General features: G+C 32.3%; 1 protein-coding gene across 1 annotated transcript; it reads left to right on the top strand.

Moving 5' to 3' along the window:
• The first annotated feature begins 3 nt into the window (after nucleotides 1–3).
• Nucleotides 4–19,420, top strand: LOC127729694 (geranylgeranyl transferase type-2 subunit beta-like). Its single transcript, XM_052237542.1, has 9 exons — nucleotides 4–119; nucleotides 4,652–4,759; nucleotides 6,369–6,566; nucleotides 7,085–7,190; nucleotides 8,355–8,407; nucleotides 9,200–9,422; nucleotides 12,734–12,822; nucleotides 16,948–17,022; nucleotides 17,738–19,420. Exons 1-9 carry the CDS (start codon nucleotides 117–119, stop codon nucleotides 17,873–17,875), a joined length of 993 nt encoding a protein of 330 aa, XP_052093502.1. The 5' UTR covers nucleotides 4–116; the 3' UTR covers nucleotides 17,876–19,420.
• The last annotated feature ends 2,644 nt before the right edge of the window (nucleotides 19,421–22,064 follow it).

Raw genomic sequence — 22,064 nt, 5'->3', positions numbered from 1 at the left:
GGGGAAACCCCATCCGGGTCGTTGTGATGGACGCCCCCATGACACACATCAACATGAAATATTTATCATATTTATTTTAGGTTTCTACGGTATATGTAGTTCTCTGACAGACAGAAATGGTAACTATATTTCAAATCCCTGATGCCTTTCCTTATTTGAAAAAAATATGTTTCATTTCAGCGCGTAATTCATGATTTTGAGCATTTTATATATAAAATTATTAACAATAAGAAGATGTCGGGGATAGCCTATTACTATGTCTCTGGTTATTCAAACGAGAAAACTTAACAATTGTAGTCACCTCGGCACCTGGTAACCCTATTTAATTCGGCACCTAGTTGAATCTGGACCCAAGATTTTTATATTTAGATATAAGAAGATGTGGTATGAGTGCCAATGAGACAACTCTCCATCCAAGTCAAAATTTATAAAAGTAAACCATTATAGGTCAAAGTACGGCCTTCCACACGGAGTCTTGGCTCACACAGAACAGCAAGCTATAAAGGGCCCCAAAATTACTAGTGTAAAACCATTCAAATGGGAAAACAAACGGTCTAATCTATATAAAAAACGAGAAACACTTATGAACCACATCAACAAATGACAACTACTGAACATCAGCTTCCTGACTTAGGACAGGTGCAAACAATTGCAGCAGGATTAAACATTTTAATGGTACCAAACCTTCACCCTTTTTCTGAAATATTAGTGTAGCATCACAACATAGAAAGACACACTATAAAATATCAACCGAAATGGCTTAACTCAATTAAAGGACATATTAACGGTAAACGGACAGAAAGTCACAGGACAAAAAGTCACAGGACATAAAGTCACAAATTTGATAGGACAAAAAGTCACAAATAATTTGTTGACAATTTTATGAATGTATAAGAGAAAGATCTTGAAATAATTTCTTTTTATTACATATATTCATTTTTAAGTTTAGGAAATTGTTCATAAGCCTTGATAAATGAAAATTTATTGAATTTTAATCATGCAAAGGATACATTTCTTGGCACAATGAAGCCTTTTAAGTACCAAGCCACTTTAACATTTTGTTTTCATAGCAATTATGTGATCATTATTGATATTTATTGAATAAATTTTAATTACAAAGTTGCTTCATATATAAGACTTCAAGAAAAAAAAAAAAAATTTATTAAATTAGTGTTTTCTTGATTAAAGAAAAATAATCTCAAAACTGAATTGTGACTTTTTGTCCTGTGACTTTTTGTCCGTGACTTTTTGTCTGTGACTTTTTGTCCTGTGACTTTCTGTCCTACATTCATATTAACATAGTGAACATACACTGAACAAATAAATTTGACCTATGATACAATGTAAATACAAAATAAATAAACTAAGGGAAGAATAATAAAAGTAACATGTTATACCGCTATGAAATGTTAAACAATTTAAGAAAAACAATATGCTAGAACAAAAATATCAGCCATTTGCAATTACTTTAAACACAGGTAAATGAAAATAATTTTGTTGTTAGGTATATGTGTACAGTTCAAATAGAGAAAGGAAATATTTTTACAAAATAAATAATTTTGATGTTCATAGTACGAAGTGAAAATTTATAGTAATACCAAACACCATGAATTCTACTAGCAATGTGCAGTATCCATGTCGGTACATAGGATTGTTCACTATACGTATACGGAACCCTTGACCAGACAGTATATTGCATATTGCTAGTAATCAAACAAAAGTTGATATCGATGCCACCGTTATTTATTCTACACAATTCAAGTAGACAGGAAATGCAGAAAAAAACAATTTTAATAACACTGATTAAATGTATTTTTATTACGGATTAAACAACAGCTTGGGTAGGATAAACTGGTGCAGTTTCAACCAGACCAAAAGGAGAATTTTGACTGGCACATTGTTTACCCATGTGACGGATTGCTTCCCTTCAGTGGTAGATAATTAGTCAGCCGTTAAATAAAGCAGTTGAGCTAAGGAAGTACTTCTTTAGCTCAGTCGGTTAGAGCGCTGCCTTGTAACACAGAGGCCCCAGGTTCGAGTCCCGGGGGAGACTATGTGATTTTGCATTGAGAATCATGATCTCTGGTTACATTTGGTGCCCAACTAAAAAACCCACAGTACATGCAGTAGTTAGAGTGGAGTTGTAAGAGTCATCATGGTATGATGACTCTTGAGGTGGGGGAAGTGTGATAGGATTGCTTCCCTTGAATAGTAAATACTTAGTCAGCTGTAAAAGGTTGAGCTAAGGAAGTACTTCTTTAGCTCAGTCTGTTAAAGCGCTGCCTTGTAACACAGAGGTCCTGGGTATGAGTCCTGGAGGAGACAGGCAATTTTGTAATGAAAATCATGCTCTCCGGTTACATCCGATAGAATCTTCTAATGTATACATATCCTATGTTTTATAATATTATATTATATATTAATTATGAAACATCTTAAAATACCTGAAATTGTTAAAACAACAAATAGGTAATTTTTTTTGCTTGGTATAAGTTCTTAAGTTAGAATATTGAGAAGAAATAAAAACATCTAATAAATTTATTGTTCTTCATTGTTTATTTTATAACAATGTAGAATTACTAAAGGCAACAGTAGAATACCGGTGTTCAAAAGTCATAAATCGATTGAGAGAAAACAAATCCGGGTTACAAACTAAAATCGAGGGAAACACATCAACTATAATATGTATAAGAGGAAAACAAAGGAACAACAGGAACACTGAAGTGCAACAAAAACAAACGCCATAGAAACAAACTATTTGATAACAGCTGCCATATTCCTGACTTGGTACAGGACATTTTAAGAAAAAATGGTGGGTTGAACCTGGTTTTATGGCTAGCCAAACCTCACGCTTACATGGCAATGTTAAAAAATATATCGCTAAAATGACAACACTACGTGACAGAAATACAGCACAAACACTCATCACAGAGAAAATTTACCTATTTCAATAACCTCTAAAATTGTCAAAAATATATATAAAAAAATCATGTTCCCCATATATATATCAAAGATATTTGTATAGCACTATACAAATCCTTTCCCATACCTCTAAACAAATGCTAAATAGCTATATATAGGAAAGAAAAAGGTTTAAAAAATATTAGGTGTCGAAATGACTTTATATACATGAATGATATAGGTGCCAAATCGACCAGGTGCCAATTTGACTTGTACCCAAACTTAAACTGCCTGATTTTTGTACAAAACAATAAACTAAAAACAAATATGATATACAGCAATAAACGACAACCACTGAATTACAGGCTTCTGACTTGGAACAGGCACATACAGAATGTTGCAGGGTTAAACATGTTTTAGGGGCGGACAGTGGTGTAACACATACAAATTAAACAAACTATAGAAATTAGTTGAAAAAGGCTCAACTCATTAGATCTATACAAAGTACATATAAAACCTACCAAAAACACAAAAGACACAAAGTACAGATCTGAAAGTACTCATAGCTACTGTTCAAAGCCAATCACAACTAATAAAAAAATCATGTGTCTGAGACTAAAATATCAATCAGTACACATCCAAGATAAGTCATTTGTAAGTATAGTTCAGATAATAAGATAATTGATAAGATAAGAAAATCTTTATTTTAGACTCAAAAGGTCCATATATATAAACATAATATATTCATGACACAAAATATTTTGTTTAAACAGGATACAATGTTTAAATATTTACACAGTATTATAGTTAAAATTTTAGATATAACAGGAGTGTGTACTGATCTAGTCTAAGATTGTTCTGGTATCTGAGATCTTTGAAAAGATGCAACCTTTTGGGGCTGTTTTTGCCAACTCAGACTTGCATAAATTTTGTAGGCAAGTTTCTGTCTGAAAATCGTACATGTATTGGATCCATTTTCAGGTAGACACATCATACATATCATTTGATTCCTTAATTTTTTCCATGAAAATGTACCTTTAATTTGTGTACTTATCCTGCTTATACCCTGTGGATAAAAGGTACTTTTTTGTGTAGAAAAATGAATAAGAAATTGAAAGATATACGATGTAGTGAAATAATTTAACTACCTGAAATTAGTCTGAGATTGCTCTGGTGTCTGACGTTCAGCCTTTTTAAGCTTTGTTGGGGCTGTGGGACCTCAGAATTCAGTCCATATAGAAAACATGGAATTTGCTGACCTAGACCTAATGGGACAAGTTTCCACCTAATATTTATAATAGATCCAGTTTCGTTGAGTAGACCATCCATGCATCATTCTATTGCTAATTCATTTTACTCCATATGTATACGTATATCATAATTACAAAATGTCCAAGAGAAACAATTAACAATGTATTGAATTCTTATAATGTATCAGGATTTTGTGTAAGCACTCTCACACTTACACTTTTATAAAATTTATATCGGAAGATTAACATCAGCAAGGTCTTGTAGTATACATGTATACATGTAGATGAAAAAGTTTAAGAAAACAAAAAAATATGGCCCTCGGACAGACACATGTAGGATACAATGTATGTGCATCTGCAGAGGACATTATTGTGATTAAAAATGATCAAATTCATCTTTTTGCCATTACTAAGAAGCTCTAAATGCAAATGTTAATACATTAGCTGACAAATTAACCATCATGTAAAGTACATGAATGTATGTTTTTTGTACATTTCAGGGAACCCCAGTAAAAGATGTGACAATACCAGACAGTGCCCTGAGGTCCCTCATTCTACAGAAACATTGTGATTATATAGCTTCATATGGGACTAAGAAAGATGATTATGTAAGTAAATAAATGTATAGAAGACTACAAAAGCAGTTACATGTATGTATCTCTTAATATTAAAGAAAGAGATATTGAGTACATTTTTATAATCATGATAATGCATCTACCAAACAAATGTAGGTAATCTAAAAAGAGACACCAAGCAGCTACCATATATTGTTATACATCCACCAAACAGTCTAGGTTCACCTAAAAAGAGACACCAAGCAGATCCCATATATTATTATACATCCACCAAACATTGTAGGTTCACCAAAATGACATCATGAGGCTCTATCAGCTATTATTACCATAAATTCAGAAGTTTTTGCATTTTTTTATTATTGCAAAAAATTGTGACTGAATAGCATTAATAGGTTTTGCAAAAAGAAAATTTGCATTTTAAATTTTGATAGCATTTCCCATAATCTCAATAATTTATCTTGCTTTTTTGTTGGCTTTTCAACGATCACAATAATAATGCCATGAAAAATTTATACAATAAAATCTGATTTCAATGCAGTCACCACATCTGGCTTACTTTTTGCGCTATGCAGAAGATTCACACTTTGATACTGAAATAGTAAAAGTAGTGACCCCTTTAAATTTTGATATCAATAAAACAGAAATTGAAGTACAATGTAGCAATAAAATATTAGTTTTAAAAAAGAATTTTAAGGACAGGTTTTTGACTGTCGCCTAATGTCTTCTTTGTAAAGCTTTTTTGCATCATTGTTCCCAGATTCAATAACTTGCTTACCTGTTATCGTATCAGAAATGACTTTTTCTAATGTTTTATAATAAAATTTTATTTTCAAAATTAAACATTTTATAATTTTGGCAGCAAGAGGTTATTTGAAAATGTTCCTTATACTGAGTTATTGGTATCTTTAATTTTCAAGGAGACTAATGAATTTCATTGTCAATCACTTTAAGATGATAGCCAGTGCTGTTTGTCCAAATAAAAGTCTGCATTTTTCTGCAATACATGCATAACATTTTCAGGGGTTCACCTTTCATGTCTTTCTCATGTTAATGTCATAAAAGTGAATTTTATATTCTGAGGCAATGCATTGTTATTCCATTCATTGATTTTGATATATGGATTATTAATTGACATTAGTTGGAATGGATTGGAGATGTGGAGATCTCAGTATAAAGTAAGTAGATGTGGTATGATTTCTAATGAGACAACTATCCACTAGAGACCTAATGACATGGTTGTAAGCAACTTTAGGTCAATATACAAAATACTAAACAAATACCAAAAGCTTTTAAAGGCCCCACATGACAAATAGTGAAACAATTTAAATGATGAAACCAGTGGTAAGATTTGTGCTAAAACAATATACTAGAACTAATATGGTGGGGACAGCAACCATTGATATCAGCTGTATTACTGTGGATTCATTTATTTTCAAGGGAAAATTTTCCTGGATTGAACAAAAAACTTGCATTTTCATGGATATTTGATTATTCATGGTTTTGCCATATTCTACATATAAGACTATAATAAATTTGTAATTCGTTGAACATGTAAAATTCATGGTTCACCTGTAACCACTAAATCAACGAAAATTGGTACCCCATGAATAATAATGAATCCACACTTAATATGTTTTTGCAGGAGTATTGTATCACAGAGTATCTACGTATGAGTGGGATGTACTGGGGACTAACAGTTATGGATATGATGGGACAACTGGACAGAATGAACAAAGATGAAGTTATACAATTTATACAGCAATGTCAACATGAGTGTGGGGGAATTGGTGCCAGTGTGGGTCATGACCCTCATTTGCTCTATACTCTGAGTGCTGTGCAGGTGAAGTTTAATTTTATGAATTAAAAATTAACTACTTCAGATAAACTTCTAGATTTTGGAAAAAGAAATCATACAGGACCTTTTACTTTCCTTAGTTTAAAACTACTAATTTTATAAACAAATTCTTATAGAAAAAAACACTTGTAAGTCATTTTAGCACAACTTAAAGTGGTTTAATACATGATCCAAATGTGATGACAAGATTTTTGTAAAAGAGCCACTGGTTTAGTTTCTTAAGGACTTAATGAATATTTATTCTAAACAATTATTAAGGTGCCCGGTCACCCTCATGCATATATATATATATATGGCCTGATCAAACTTCAAAATTATCTCAGATTTTCCACTCCACATACATTTTGTAATATGATTTAACCTATAAATTTACTGATGATTAAGTAAATATGTTAAAGTAATCACTGACAGATAATGTGTATTAAATGTGTTTATTAATCCTCTTATTCATTGTTTAATATCAAAGAAGTACATATACAATTTTTATATCCTGCTTTTTACAGATTTTGACCCTGTATGATGCTACAGATACAATAAATGTAGACAAAGTCGTGGATTATGTAAAAAACTTACAGCAGGATGATGGTAGTTTCTATGGTGATAAATGGGGTAAAAACCTTATAGAAATATTAATGTTATATAAGAATTGCATTAAAATTACAACTGTTTAAATTTTTTTAGTCAAAATTGTTTCTCTTACCATTAGTGATCGCAAATACAAGCAGTATAAATACCCCATTGGAATTTTTGTAACTAGATTAAAATCACAGTTTCCTGCCGAAGGTCATCAATTCTCTCCAGGCACAATGGCTCCCACAGCCAATAACAACTGGTGTTATATAAAATGCACATATATCCAAATAGTGCTGAAAGTGGTGTTAAACATAAATAAATCAATCAATCAATAAAATCACGAAGAACATAATTGTACTTTTGTTGACTCATTTGTAGGATAAAAAAAAAGTAACTGTCTGTAATCGATAGTTGATTGGCTTGAGTGCTACTTGGCAATGGCTCAATAAAACATCTGTCAAAACACCACTTTTGAGTTCCAGCGGCACTTTTCACAAAAAATCTCATAAGTAAAAATATTTGTAAGTCATGAACATTTCAATATAACTTACAATCAATTTTAGTCAAGTGATTTTTTTGTGTAAAGAGACGCTGGATCTTTAAATAACAATTGAACTTAATTTTGTATCTGTTGACCTAATATGAGGTTTGCAAAACGATTGCTTTTGGTCTTTGGTTTTTCATTTTCAGTGATATTTAGATGATCAGCTTTCAATGGTGTAATTAAATTCAGTGTAAAGGAAGACTGAATGGTGCTTAATCATGGAAGGAATAGGCTAACATGATCTTGGGATGATATTACAAATAACGTTTTAACTTACTTGTAGGGGTCTCCATAGCATGACAGATAGCTTGATAGATAGCTTAATAGATAATACTGACCTTCAACTTCATGAGAAAACAAAAATACTTTGTATGACTATAAATATGAATAAAAGAAAATGTAAAGGGAAAGGAAATGCAGAGTAAATGTATACAAGACAGCAACCCAATGACAAAAACTACCAAAAGACATCTAGAGGAGAACATACAGTCCTCAGCATTGTTAGGTGTCTATACAGTATGTCATGCTCTTAGTCTATAAACCATTTAAACTTCTATATAAATAAAATTAATAGATGTGTTTTGATGACAGAAAACATAATTATGAAACTGCTAATTGAAAAAAAAAACTTTTATTTAACATTCTATTTTTTACAGGGGAAGTTGACACCCGATTTTCATTTTGTGCTGTTGCCTGTTTAGCTTTATTAGTAAGTATTTTATTCAGTTTGGTATAAATGATTGAACAGCAATACTAACAAGCATTAGCAGGAGTAAATTCTTTTGATTAAAAGATAGCTGGACGCCAGACTTTCCTCTTGTGATTCCTGGTTACACGTTTCTTATTAGTAATCAGTTATATTTGAACAGTTGTGTATGACTCTGATGGACAGTGTATCATTCTATTCTGTTAAATACCTGATAAATGTGGGGTGTATTCTTTGGATTCCTCATTCATTTTTAGCTCTCCTGGCTGAAGGCCAGTATGTGTTTTTATACGCCGTTTACGGGACGTATTATGGTATACAGTTGTTCGTCTGTCCGTCCGTCTTCAACATGTCGGACAATAACTCAAAAACACTTTCAACAATTCGCATGAAACTTTGGTGAATTGTTTATATCCATTGACGTGAGCTCCCTTTCATTTTTAATAAATTTTAGATTTTAATATAAGTTTCCGAGTTTTGGGCTTTTATACGACCCCAAAATTTTTGACTATAAATATGAATAATGATAAATATATAGGCAAAAACTGCTATACATGATCTACAGAAATGATCATATTATCAAGGATTCATAAATGATTTTTTTTTCCATTTTATTGTTTCTTTCTTTCACCTTGAAAACTATAATAGCTAGACATCACCTGTAAACAGTAAACCAATTGATATAAATTTAAGAATAACAGACTAAAATTGATCATAATAAAAATATAATTTACTTTGTGACATCAAAACTCAGACTACATACACATTTATCAAGTTCAGATCATTTTTTTTTAGAAAAGACTTGATGCAATAGACATAGAACATGCAGTAGAGTTTGTGTTGACCTGTATGAACTTTGATGGTGGGTTTGGCTGTAGACCAGGAAGTGAATCTCATTCAGGACAAATTTATTGTTGTGTTGGAATGTTAGCTATTGTAGGACAACTTCATCATATAAATGCAGATTTATTGGGTTGGTGGTTGTGTGAAAGACAGCTGCCCTCTGGTGGGCTGAATGGTAAGTGTAAATAGGAGAATATCAAGATAGTTGTTGTTTCAATTTGGGAGTTGAAAAGTTATATCATATGACATTTTTCTATGCATACGCCTAGTATTTCACACAAGCAAATTAGGCATGTTGATTGACTTAAATAGATTTCTGATGTTATTATGTAACTTTTTTGTGTAAAATGAAAACATACACATTTGAAGGGAAATTTTATAGTAAAGGTGTAATACCACCAAATCATAGTACGTCACATCCGGTTGCATACGAAAAAGGGTTGAAAAAAAAATTTCCCTTGAATTTGACAGTTGTAGGAAATTAATCCTACATTTCATTGCAGTAAAAAAAATTCTGAGTCATAAACATATATCTTGGGTGTTTCAAAGCACCATTATTTTTTTATTTGGTGTTTCTATAGAATATTTTGGAAACTTGAGATTACATGGTTACTAAAGCTTGTACACCGGAAAAAAAGGGGTGACAATTTGATTGGTTAACTTCCAGTGATGGTTATTTCTTATATGCAATGAAATGTTATGTGAAATTTTGTCTATAGTACTGGACAGGATAAAACTTTACTCATGCCAAGTATTTCTTTATTTGAAACAAAGATAAATTCTGGACAATTTTTTGAAAAGTGCAAATTTGACAAAGACTAATAGGGGAAAAACTGGTGGTATTACACCTAAAGTGTATTACTGTAAGTTAAGAAATTGTTGTGTTCATTTATTATTGCAATTGTTGAAAAATTGTCAAAAAAACGAGATTTATAAATGCAATTTCAGGAAATGGTGCATACAAAAAATGCTGAAAAATTGAAATGAGAGTTTTAATGCCCCTGCCCTTGTCCATCTGTATGTCCGTCCATCTAAGTCTGTACATCCCAAAATTGGTTTCCCCACTTTAACTTTAGTTTGCCTCAACCAAATGTTATGGGGAGCCTCGGTGGCCGAGTGGTCTAAGTAGTTAAGTCTCCCAAACGAAGTTTGGGAAGACTTATTGTTTTTGCTCAGTTCTTATTATTATTATTATTCTTCTTCTTCTTCCTCTTCCGCCGCTTTTAAATTTGAACTTGTCCGCACCCGTTCTCCAAAACCGCTTGTCAGATTAACTTAGAGTTTCACAATATGTTAGACTAACATGTCTAGTGGTGCAATCAGGGTTTTGTTTGTTCAATGGGGTTTATAAAGGGGTACTTTGAGGGGCAAAAAGAAAAGAGGGTTTTACTATAGAACCCTATGGGATTTTATTTTTTTAAATTTTCAAATGAGTATAAATTGAAAACATTTGTGATAGACACAATCTATTTAATTGAAAATGTTCTAATTGATAAAGCACATTTAATGAAATACAGGGTTAGTCCCCAGGGGTCACCCCCACCCCCTGCCATTTAAAAAAGTTCTAATACCTTGTAAGTGGTCAAGATCCCCACCCCTAAACCATATATATTTTGGTTTGTCATGCTAAGATGGTTTGAATGATATACAGGGTTAGTCCCCAGGGGTCATCCCGACCCCCTGCCATTTGAGAAAGTTCTAATATCTTGTAAATGGTCGAGATCCCCACCCCTAAACCATATATATTCTGGTTTGTCATGATAAAGCACATCAAATGTAATACAGGGTTAGTCCCCAGGGGTCACCCCCCACCCCATGCCATTTAAGAAAGTTCTAATATCTTGTAAGTGGTCACGATCCCCACCCCTAAACCATATATATTCTGGTTTGTCATGCTAAGATGGTATGAATGATATACAGGGTTAGTCCCCAGGGGTCATCCCGACCCCCTGCCATTTGAGAAAGTTCTAATATCTTGTAAATGGTTGAGATCTCCACCCCTAAACCATATATATTCTGGTTTGTCATGCCAAGATGATTTGAATGATATACAGGGTTAGTCCCCAGGCATCACTAATGCATATAACTTTACTGGACCAAACCAATTTTCACTGGACTTTGCCCAATGTCAGGCGACCCTGGGAATTACGAATTATGGGAGCTTCGTTTGGGAGACTTCGTAACAGCATCCTGTTACAATCATTTCTTGTTACTACTGTAATCACTAGCCAGTCAACACTGAGGTTGCACTCGACTCCAATCTTAATTGACTAGGATTGTCAGTTTTCCTATCTAAGGTCGGTGGTTTTCTCCGGGCACTCCAGCTTCCTCCACCAATAAAAACTGGCTGCCACGAAATAGCCCAAAAGCGGTGCTTAAAAGTGGCGTTAAAACACCAAAAATCAAATCAAACCAAATGTTATGAAACTTATACACAATACTTATTATCACAAAACCCAGATCAAGTAAGAATTTGGGTAGCGTCACTTCTACCGTTCTTGAGTTATATCCCTTTATAATGTTATATGCAAGCGGATGCATCATCAGTGTCCTCACGGACACATTCCCCATTTATTATTTATGGGAAACCTATTCCATCATAGTAATAAAAACATCACAAACGTTTTTGAACATTTTTGAATTTACAGTATTTGCATTTAAGCATGTTAAGTACATTGTGCATTTCAGTTATTCCTAACCAGGTTTTTTTTTTCAAGGCAAAATGCTTAATCTACAACATGACCTTTGACATGAATATGCATGAAATATTTTCTATTGGACAATTAGCAAACGAAAAGCAATCAATTAATCAATATGACGTTTTGGAAAGGTAATTGAACTGAGAATGGAAACGAAATCTATTATGATACTTATTTGCTGAAATATTGATTATGTACATTTTGTTATTAAACATAAAAAGGATGACAGAAATGATCAAAAACATTTTACAGTACAACAAAGTTCACCAACCACCAACACCAGACTGAGTCCTCTTAAAAATAGACATACAAACAAAAACATCAATGAAAAACACATTGTCTTGAATGACTTGGTACAGGCACAAAATGTGTTGCAGTGAAACTAGTTTTACTTGCACACAATCCTCCCCTTTGCCTACCTACACTGCATGTCGTGAAAGTGAAACACATTAAATTGTAGTTAAACATTGTAGAAAAATTTTACTTATATTACAATTTTCTTCAATATGTATTATGTTTACAATAAAATCAGTGTGCAAAATTGATGGCAACCTCAAAAGAAATTATGACCATTGAAATTAATATATTTGGAAGGTTTGAATTTAAGGTATATGTTAAAACCAATTGGATCAGTGTTATTTCAAAGTGAGGACAAATAAATTGCAGACAGTATTTTGCTTAAAATTTACAAATTGAATTTTATTGAATTTATTTTACTATTAAAAATTTGTATACAATTCTCAGCTTAATGAAATAAAGAGTTAAAAATTAAGAATTTCTTTTATAGGTAGACCAGAGAAATTACCAGATGTTTGCTATTCCTGGTGGGTTTTAGCCTCACTTAAAATCATAGGAAAAATACACTGGATTGATAAGGTAAAAAACATATGCAAGATTTATTTTTTCTTCATCAGTATATGCAGGAAATATATAAAAATAGGAATATTGATTAGGTTTTTGTCAAGCCTGCGACTTTTGTCGCAGAAAGCTCGACTTAGGGATAGTGATCCGGCGGCGTTAGCGTTAGCTAACTTCTTAAAAGCTTTATATTTTAGAGGGTGGAAGATATGGATGCTTCATACTTTGTATATGGATGCCTCATGTTACGAAGTTTCCATCAGTCACATGTCCAATGTCCTTGACCTCATTTTCATGGTTCAGTGACTACTTGAAAAAAAAGTTCCAGATTTTTTGTAATGTTAAATTCTCTCTTATTATAAGTAATAGGATAACTATATTTGGTATGTGCGTACCTTGCAAGGTCATCATGCCCGTCAGACAGTTTTCACTTGACCTCGACCTCATTTCATGGATCAGTGAACAAGGTTAAGTTTTGGTGGTCAAGTCCATATCTCAGATACTATAAGCAATAGGTCTAGTATATTTGGTGTATGGAAGGACTGTAAGGTGTACATGTCCAACTGGCAGGTGTCATCTGACCTTGACCTCATTTTCATGGTTCAGTGGTTATAGTTAAGTTTTTGTGTTTTGGTCTGTTTTTCTTATACTGTATGGCATAGGTCTACTATATTTGGTGTATGGAATGATTGTAAGGTGTACATGTCTAGATGGCAGGTGTCATCTGACCTTGACCTCATTTTCATGGTTCAGTGGTTATAGTTATGTTTTTGTGTTTTGGTCTGTTTTTATACGACCGCAAAAATTAAAAATTTTTTGGTCGTATATTGGTATGACGTTGGCGTCGGCGTCGGCGTCGTCGTCGTCCTAGACACATTGGTTTTCACACTCTAACTTTAGTTTAAGTGAATGGATCTCCGTGAAATTTTACCATAAGGTTCAATACCACAAAAGGAAGGTTGGGATTGATTTTGGGGGTTATGGTACCAACAGTTAAGGAATTAGGGGCCAAAAATAAGCATTTTTGTAACTTCCAGACATTACTTGTGTGTTAGTGTATGGATCTCTCTGACATTGTACCACAAGGTTCCATATCACAAAGGGAATGCTGGGATTGATTTTGGGGGTAATTGCCTCAAAATTTTAGGAATTAGGGGCCAAAAAAGGGGCAAAAAACAAGCATTTTTCTAGTTTCATGATAATAACTTGTGTGTAAGTGTATGGATCTTTCTGAAATTGAACCAAAAGGTTCCATATCACAAAGGGAAAGCTGGAATTGAGTTTGGGGGTAATTGCCCAAAACGTTTTGGAATAAGGGGCCAAAAAGGGGCTAAAAATAGCATTTTTCTAGTTTCCAGACAATTGCTTGTGTTCAAGTGTATGGATCTCTCTGAAATTGTACTGCAAGGTACCATACCAAAAAGGGAAGGCTGGGATTGATTTTAAGGGTAATTGCCTCAAAATTTTAGGAATTAGGGGCCAAAAAGGGGAAAAAAACAAGCATTTTTCTACTTTCAGGACAATAACTTGTGTTCAAGTGTATGGATCTCTCTGAAATTGTACTGCAAGGTTCCATACCACAAAGGGAAGGCTGGGATTGAGTTTGGGGGTGATGAATCATAAGGGGTTTCAAAAAATTTGGTGGGGTGGGGGGTTTCCTTTTTTTTTCTTTTTTTCCTTTTTTTTTCTTTTAAAATTTTCCATTTTAAGTTGGTTATTTCTGATTTATATTTAAAAGCAAATAATAATGATATGGTAGGAGATACACACCAAACAGGATGTGTAAATTATTATATAATAAGTATTGTGCAATAGCAAGAAATTTTCAATTGCACAGTATTGCACAATAGCAAGAAATCTTCCATTGCACAGTATTGCGCAATAGCAAGAAATCTTCAATTGCACAGTATTGCGCAATAACAAGAAATATCCAATAGCACAATATTGCGCAATAGCAAGAAATTGTCAATTGTACAGTATTGCGCAATAGCAAGAAATATTCAATTGCACAGTATTGTGCAAAAGAAGATACTTCGTATAAATTGCTTATTTCTTGACCAATTTCAATGGGGTTTTATTCTTGAATTCTTGGGGTTCTTTAATGTGCTGAATCTAACCGTGTTATAAGTTTTTGGATTTTGGGCCCCGTTTTTAAATTGGTCCACATTGAGGTCCAAAGGGTCCAAAATTAAACTTTGTTTGATTTCATCAAAAATTGAATTATTGGGGTTCCTTGATATGCCGAATCTAACCGTGTATTTAGATTCTTAATTTTTGGTTCCATTTTCAAATTGGTCTACATTAAGGTCCAAAGGGTCCAAAATTAAACTAAGTTTGATTTTAACAAAAATTTAATTCTTAGGGTTCTTTGATATGCTGAATCTAAACATGTATTTAGATTTTTGATTATGGGCCCAGTTTTCAAGTTGGTCCAAACCGGGGTCCAAAATTAAATTTTGTTTGATTTCAACAAAATTGAATATATGGGGTTATTTGATATGCTGAATCTAACCATGTATTTAGATTTTGGATATTGGACCATAATAGGTGAATGTCCAATTTAAAATTTTTAAGTTCTTAGACCACATTCATTCTGTGTCAGTAACCTATGCTTTGTCAAATATTTAATCACAATCCAAATTCAGAGCTGTATCAAGCTTGAATGTTGTGTCCATACTTGCCCCAACTGTTCAGGGTTCGACCTCTGCGGTCGTATCAAGCTGCGCCCTGCGGAGCATTTCATTCTTATACTGTATGCAATAGGTCTACTATATTTGGTGTATGGAATGATCGTAAGGTGTACATGTCTAGCTGGCAGGTATCATCTGACCTTGACCTCATTTTCATGGTTCAGTGGTCAAAGTTAAGTTTATGAGTTTTGGTCTTTTTTTCTAATACTGTATGCAATAGGTCTACTATATTTGGTGTATGGAATGATTGTAAGGTGTACATGTCTAGCTGGCAGGTGTCGTCTGACCATGACCTCATTTTCATGGTTAAGTGGTCAAAGTTAAGTTTTTGAGTTTTGGTCTTTTTTTCTAATTCTATATGCAATAGTTCAACTATATTTGGTGTATGGAAATAGTTTATGATCTATATGTCAGTCACACAGGTTTTATTTGACCTTGACCTCATTTTCAAGGTTCATTGCTCAGTGTTAAGTTTTTGTGTTTTTGTCTGTTTTTCTTAAACTATGAGCAATAGGTCAACTATATTTGTTGTATGGAAGAATTGTTAGCTGTACATGCCTGCCTAGCATGGTTCATCTGACCTTGACCTCATTTTCATGGTTCATTGGTCAATGTTTAGTTTACTTGGTTAATGTTAAGTTTATGTGACAGTTGTAATAAAGCTTTATATTTAGGACTATCAACATAATATCAATGATTAGTAAAGAAGGCGAGACATTTCAGCGTGTGCACTCTTGTTTTCTATCAACACTGAACTAAATAGTTTATTTATCAACACAGAACTAAATGCCTGCACCTCATGTATGTCAAAATTTTCTTCAATAAATTATAAAAGAAAGGTGGAAGATATTAAAAGGATATTCAAACTCATATGTCAAAGACAAACTGACAACACCATGGCAAAAACAAAAAACATCATAGACAACATTCTACAAAACTCAACATAGAAAACTAAAGACCGAGCATCCTGAACCCCACCAAAAACTTGGGGTGATCTCAGGTGTTCTAAAGGGTAAGCAGATCCTGCTCAACATGTTGCTTAACAAATGATTACTTAGAATCATCTGCAGCTCTTTTCACAAATAATCTTAAGAGTAAAAATACTTGTAAGTCATACACATTTCATTATAACTTAAGATCAATTTTAATCATAAGATTTTTTGTGTAAAAAGTGTTGCAGACGTGTATAATTATTATTAAGTGTGGTTTGTCAGGTAGCTTATAACAGCATTGGCACAAAATCTTAACCATTTGAATCATATAATCTATGGATTTAAACTTTTGAAGAATGAATAAAAGGAGACTTGGAGCAATTTAGAGCTTGACATATGGTATAGACAAAGTTCTATTATTTAAGAAATATATTGTCCATGAAAAAGTTTATTCTTACAATATCATTAAACTTTAAAAATTGAAATTATTCTTTTTATAATCAACATTTGTCCTTTTACAGGCTAAACTAACAAAATTTATTCTGGCATGTCAAGATGATGAGACTGGAGGGTTTGCAGACAGACCTGGAGATATGGTAAATATCATCTTAAAAATAAAAGAACAAGTGCCCCCTTTCCCACCTTACACAATACACACACATATTTAGGTGCCTGTCCCAAGTCAGTAAGCAAGTATATCTTAATAGTTTTAGTCTTTTAGGGAATTAGTATGATGGCAGATCTTTGAAATTTGTCTGTTAAATTTATTCACAGCAATTAAGACTCAAAAAGTCAGATTTCATAGATTGATATTTTGTATAGACACCTGACTGTAGTTGAAGGCTGTTTGTTAACACTGAGATGTCTATTTGGTGAGGGTTTTTTATCATTGGGTTAATGTCTTATTGGTGTATACCAATATCTGATTTTTGTGTTCCTTTTTAACTGAATCGGTTTTTTGTTTGTTTTTTTAAGCGCTTTTGCCTTTTAAAGACTTTTGCAAGCTCTGTTTACTTTATTTACACTTGACTAGTCTCCAGATGAATTAGAGCTTTACATACGGTATTGATTCTTGTCTTTTGTTGAAGACCATGAGGTGACAGCTAGATGTTTTACCTGATAAGTTTTATATTTGGGTTACTGTCAAATCCTAAACTTACATTACTTTTTATTTTGACTTGTCAAACAGGAGAAACTGGAAAATGACAAAAATCAAATAAACAGTGCCTTTTTTTTTGTTTTTGCAGCATCTTCAACAAATATGGTGATATTATTATAACAATTAATAATTTACAATTTATTTGATTTCAGGTTGATCCATTCCATACATTATTTGGCATAGCTGGACTCTCACTTTTAGGAGAAGATAAAATAAAACCTGTCAACCCTGTGTTCTGTATGCCTGAGGAAGTCATAAGGGGGAATGGAATTCAGTTAGAACTTTTGTGATATTGATTTTTATATACAGGGCTCCAGAAATTTCAAACAGAACATCTCTTTTCAGGAAGCAGAATTGACAGTGAATTGAGAAGTAAGGTTTACGAAAATTTTGCGAAATGTGTTAATGCGAGTGAGGCTTACACTAGAGGAAAAGTATAATGGGAAAGCAATAAATTTATTTGTGATATACTGTTCATTCAAGAACAATTTATTACGCAAATTTAATGTCACAGTAAATGTACATGTAGTGCTGAAAGAGAGATAACTCTTAATTTTATTTGAAATAATTGTATATGCATGAATAAAAAATGTTATCATTAATTTTTCTTTCTAAGTGCTTTAAAATGCAAATAATACCAAGGGAACTTAAAAATACACGTATACTTGAAAATAATAAGCATAGTTCAGTTGAAATATAGATGGTTAAATTTTAAAATGCCTTTTTTGACCAATTATCTTTAAATTATGTCTTCACTTAAGCTTGTATTTTTCTTTGATATAATGTTTAATTTTTGTTATTCAATTTTATGTTGGAGAGACTTACTTACTATCGAAGGCAAGTTTTTTAAGTCTTTTTGTTTTTTTCAGTAATGCACAGTGTGCAGATGTCACAGAAACCTATTTGCTCTAGTATGATTTAATTGTACATGTACCATTACACACATAATAGTGGAATTTAGATATAATCATACATTTCTGCCATATATGTCTAATATAGATATGAAAAAGTTTTTGAATGGATACATCAGTTGTATGTAGGATATCATTGATATGAAAGGACTTTATTTATTTTTCTTTAATTTTTGTTGTTATTATTTTGAAAATTTTGAATTTCTGAAAGCATTTGAAACCATGATATTTTTTATTATTGTTATTGTTAGAATGTAGAAGTACATTTTATTGATTAATGTTTCACTCAATACATATTGGTCAACTGATGCTCATACCTTCATCTTTATTAATTGTTGTATGCTTTACATCCAATGCCATTACTTTCACATAAAGTCTATGTTTTGTGATATAGTACACAGTTTATAATCAAAGTGCATACTCTCAGAACAAATCTATGGTGTGTGACGACTTTGGAATTATCATTCACTACTTTGATTATGAACTGATGATGGCTGATAACCTGATTCAATAAAACAACTGACAAAAAATATTTGATGGCAATGAAAATTCAGAACAATTTGATATTTTTCATAATCAGTAGACTATAACTTTTTCTTGTTTTTAAAATGTTAAAAACATTAACATCTACATTACTATTTTATTTTGGTACTTTAAATTTGAAATCAATAAATGCATTTTATTAATGCAAATTATAAAATGCTGTCTGCAATGTCTAATTTAATAATTCAACTTAGACAAATCTGTTATCTAACCTTACATATTTAAATTTCTCTTAATTTATATATGCTTTCAAGTAAATTGTAAAAGTATGTTATAAAAGGTAGAATGAAAGATTTTCATGTTAATCATCAATTGCCATTTTATGTGGATACATCATGGTAGTAATAGATGTATTAAATATAAATAAAAATTATTCTGTTAGTTATATTTAGTAGGAAGAATCTTCCAAGGATCCCTTCAACCCTGGCATTCAAAATGTTTGGTTTTGAGCGTTCCTGATGAAGGAAAACCAGAAAATCACTTCAGATGCACAAAATTAATAAAGTGTTTTTCTCATTTTCCTAGATTTGGTCATTGATTTTTTTTCCCTCCTGATGCATTTCTTTAAAAAAAAATATTGTTTTACTGGAAATTTAGATAGCAGATTTTGAAAGAGCAACTTGAATTTTCAAATTAAAAATCTGACAAAAATGTAATGTTATTGTAGTAAATAAACCATTTTGTAAGACGTTTCGTCCACTGGCCTTCTTCAGTTTCTTTATTATCTTATTTATTATAGATAATAAAGAAACTGCAGAAAGCCATTGGCCGAAACATCTTCATCCCTTTGTAAATTTTACTGACGCCATCATGAGTTGGTTATCCGTTAAGGAATATCTGTTTCACAGATGATAGCGAATATGTTCCTAATGTCGTTACTACAATCCCGTCCCCTTTTCCCGAATGTGACCTACCGAATTAGACTTATTACCAACATGACCGGTGCCACATGTGGAGCAGGATCTGCTTACCCTTCCGGAGCACCTGAGATGATCCCCAGTTTTTGGTGGGGTTTGTGTTACTCAGTCTTTAGTTTTTTTCTGTTGTGTTTTGTGTACTATTGTTTGTCTGTTGGTCTTTTTCTTTTTTGGCGTTGTCAGTTTATTTTCGACTTGTGAGTTTGAATGTCCCTTTGATATCTTTTGCCTCTCTTTTACAAAATGGTTTGTTTACTACAATAATATAATATATGTTCCCTATTGGAAATTTGAAACAAGAAAACATGTAATGGAAAAATTGAGTGTTTTGATGTTAGTCATGTTAGAGTTGTCTTCCTTTGAATGGAAAAAAAAGATGAATTGATTTTACATATAAACTACATGAATTTCAGAGCAATTCTGATAAAACAATAATGGATGAATTAATGGTAGACTCCTGAAAAACAATTAACATTATAACATTTACATATCTGATATACAAATAATTGCATTAATATGGATTGAAACAACATTTATGAGGTTTGTCTTTCTTTTACCAGAAAAAAAAAAAACATGAACCAGTGAAGTTTATATATATATGTATTTATATATATAATATGTTCATTAATATTGAGTAAGACTTTATTTTATAAGTTTTGAATTTCCTATTAGGTATTTTAGATAACTGTCAATAAATACTTTCACCCATGTGTATCATAACCTACAAAAAAAACTGAAAAAAACACATTATAAATTTGATGCGTCCAAGCGCTTTTCTGGATTTACTTTCTTCAGGAATGCTCAAAGCCGAATATTTGAAAGTCAAGGATGTATAGGGACCGAAAACGTTGCTACAATACATGCTTCAATGCTTAGATAATTTCATTGATTAGGAACCCTTGATGATTTAAATTTTTTTGACATTTAGGGTACCTGGCAAAGATAAATAGAGATGCATGTTTTGCAAATCAAATTTAATTTCATTATACAAGTTGTATATTCATTGGCACAGTGGCAAAGCTTCCATTGAGGTATTTGAGCAACTGCCTTGCCAAATTTTGTACCAAGAAAAAAATAGAGTGGGTAAAAAAAAGAAAGGAAAAAATGAGGTGTATTTAAGAGTATGGAGTGAAGATTTCTTTTACTTTTTAAACATATATTTCTCAGTATTAGCTTACATAGTGTTCTGCTATATACATGATATCCTCTCACTTGATAATTCGAAGTTTTGTAACCATGTTGAACACATCTATCCCATCAAACTTGAAATAAAGGATACAACAGATAAAGTTATGTCTGCCTCATATTTTGACTTACATCTAGAAATTGACAATGAGGGTCTGTTGAGAACAAAACTTTATAGCAAAAGAGATGATTTCAGCTTCCCAATTGTGAACTTTCCATTTCTATGTAGCAACATCTGCTTATGGAGTATATATCTCCCAGTCAATACAATATTTCAGAGCTTGCATTTCCTATCTTGATTTTCCTTGATAGAAGGTTGCTGCCTCCTGAAATATGTTTCACAGATGACGACAGATATTTTCCAATTGTCATAACCACAATCCTGTCTGTCCTCTTTTCATCTAAGATGACCTACAGAATGAGACTTATCACAGGGCTTGAACTTACATTATCAAAAACATTGGGTGCCACAAGTGGAGCAGGATCTGCTTACCCTTCTATTGTTTGGTGGAGTTCGTGTTGCTCTTTATTTTTCTATGTTGTGTTTTGTATACTGTTGTTTGTCTTTTGATCATTTTTAGTTTTTGCCACGGCATTGTCAGTTTGTTTTCGCCTCTTTCATAACAGTATAAAAACATAAGTCAAACTTTGTTTCATTAAAATATGACAAAATATTTTGTTTAAGGAACGGACAAATTATACTTTTGATAAATCTGAATGAAGAATTGTGAAACTGACATGATACTTATTTTATTGGTCCAACATGCCTTCCTTTTCCAGTGTTGAAACTCGTGCCACACATTCTGCAGAACCTATCTATTGGACTGTCAATTTGCTGTTGTCCTGTATGAAATATTAATGACTGGATGTTAGGCAAATGTGAACAATATATAAATCAATTAACTTTTTGCATCTGTAAATTG

Source organism: Mytilus californianus, unplaced genomic scaffold (genome assembly GCF_021869535.1).
Source record: "Mytilus californianus isolate M0D057914Y unplaced genomic scaffold, xbMytCali1.0.p SCAF_2, whole genome shotgun sequence".
In the NCBI taxonomy this organism is placed as follows: domain Eukaryota; kingdom Metazoa; phylum Mollusca; class Bivalvia; order Mytilida; family Mytilidae; genus Mytilus; species Mytilus californianus.
The sequence above is the reverse complement of the archived record's forward strand: the minus strand, read 5'-3'. Positions and strand labels throughout refer to the sequence as shown.

What these genes read in the sequence shown, in the direction of transcription:
- LOC127729694 (XM_052237542.1), top strand. An exon ending in ATACTCTGAGTGCTGTGCAG is followed by an intron (nt 6,567 to 7,084) that starts GTGAAGTTTAAT and finishes TGCTTTTTACAG; the next exon opens with ATTTTGACCCTGTATGATGC. An exon ending in TTTCTATGGTGATAAATGGG is followed by an intron (nt 7,191 to 8,354) that starts GTAAAAACCTTA and finishes TATTTTTTACAG; the next exon opens with GGGAAGTTGACACCCGATTT.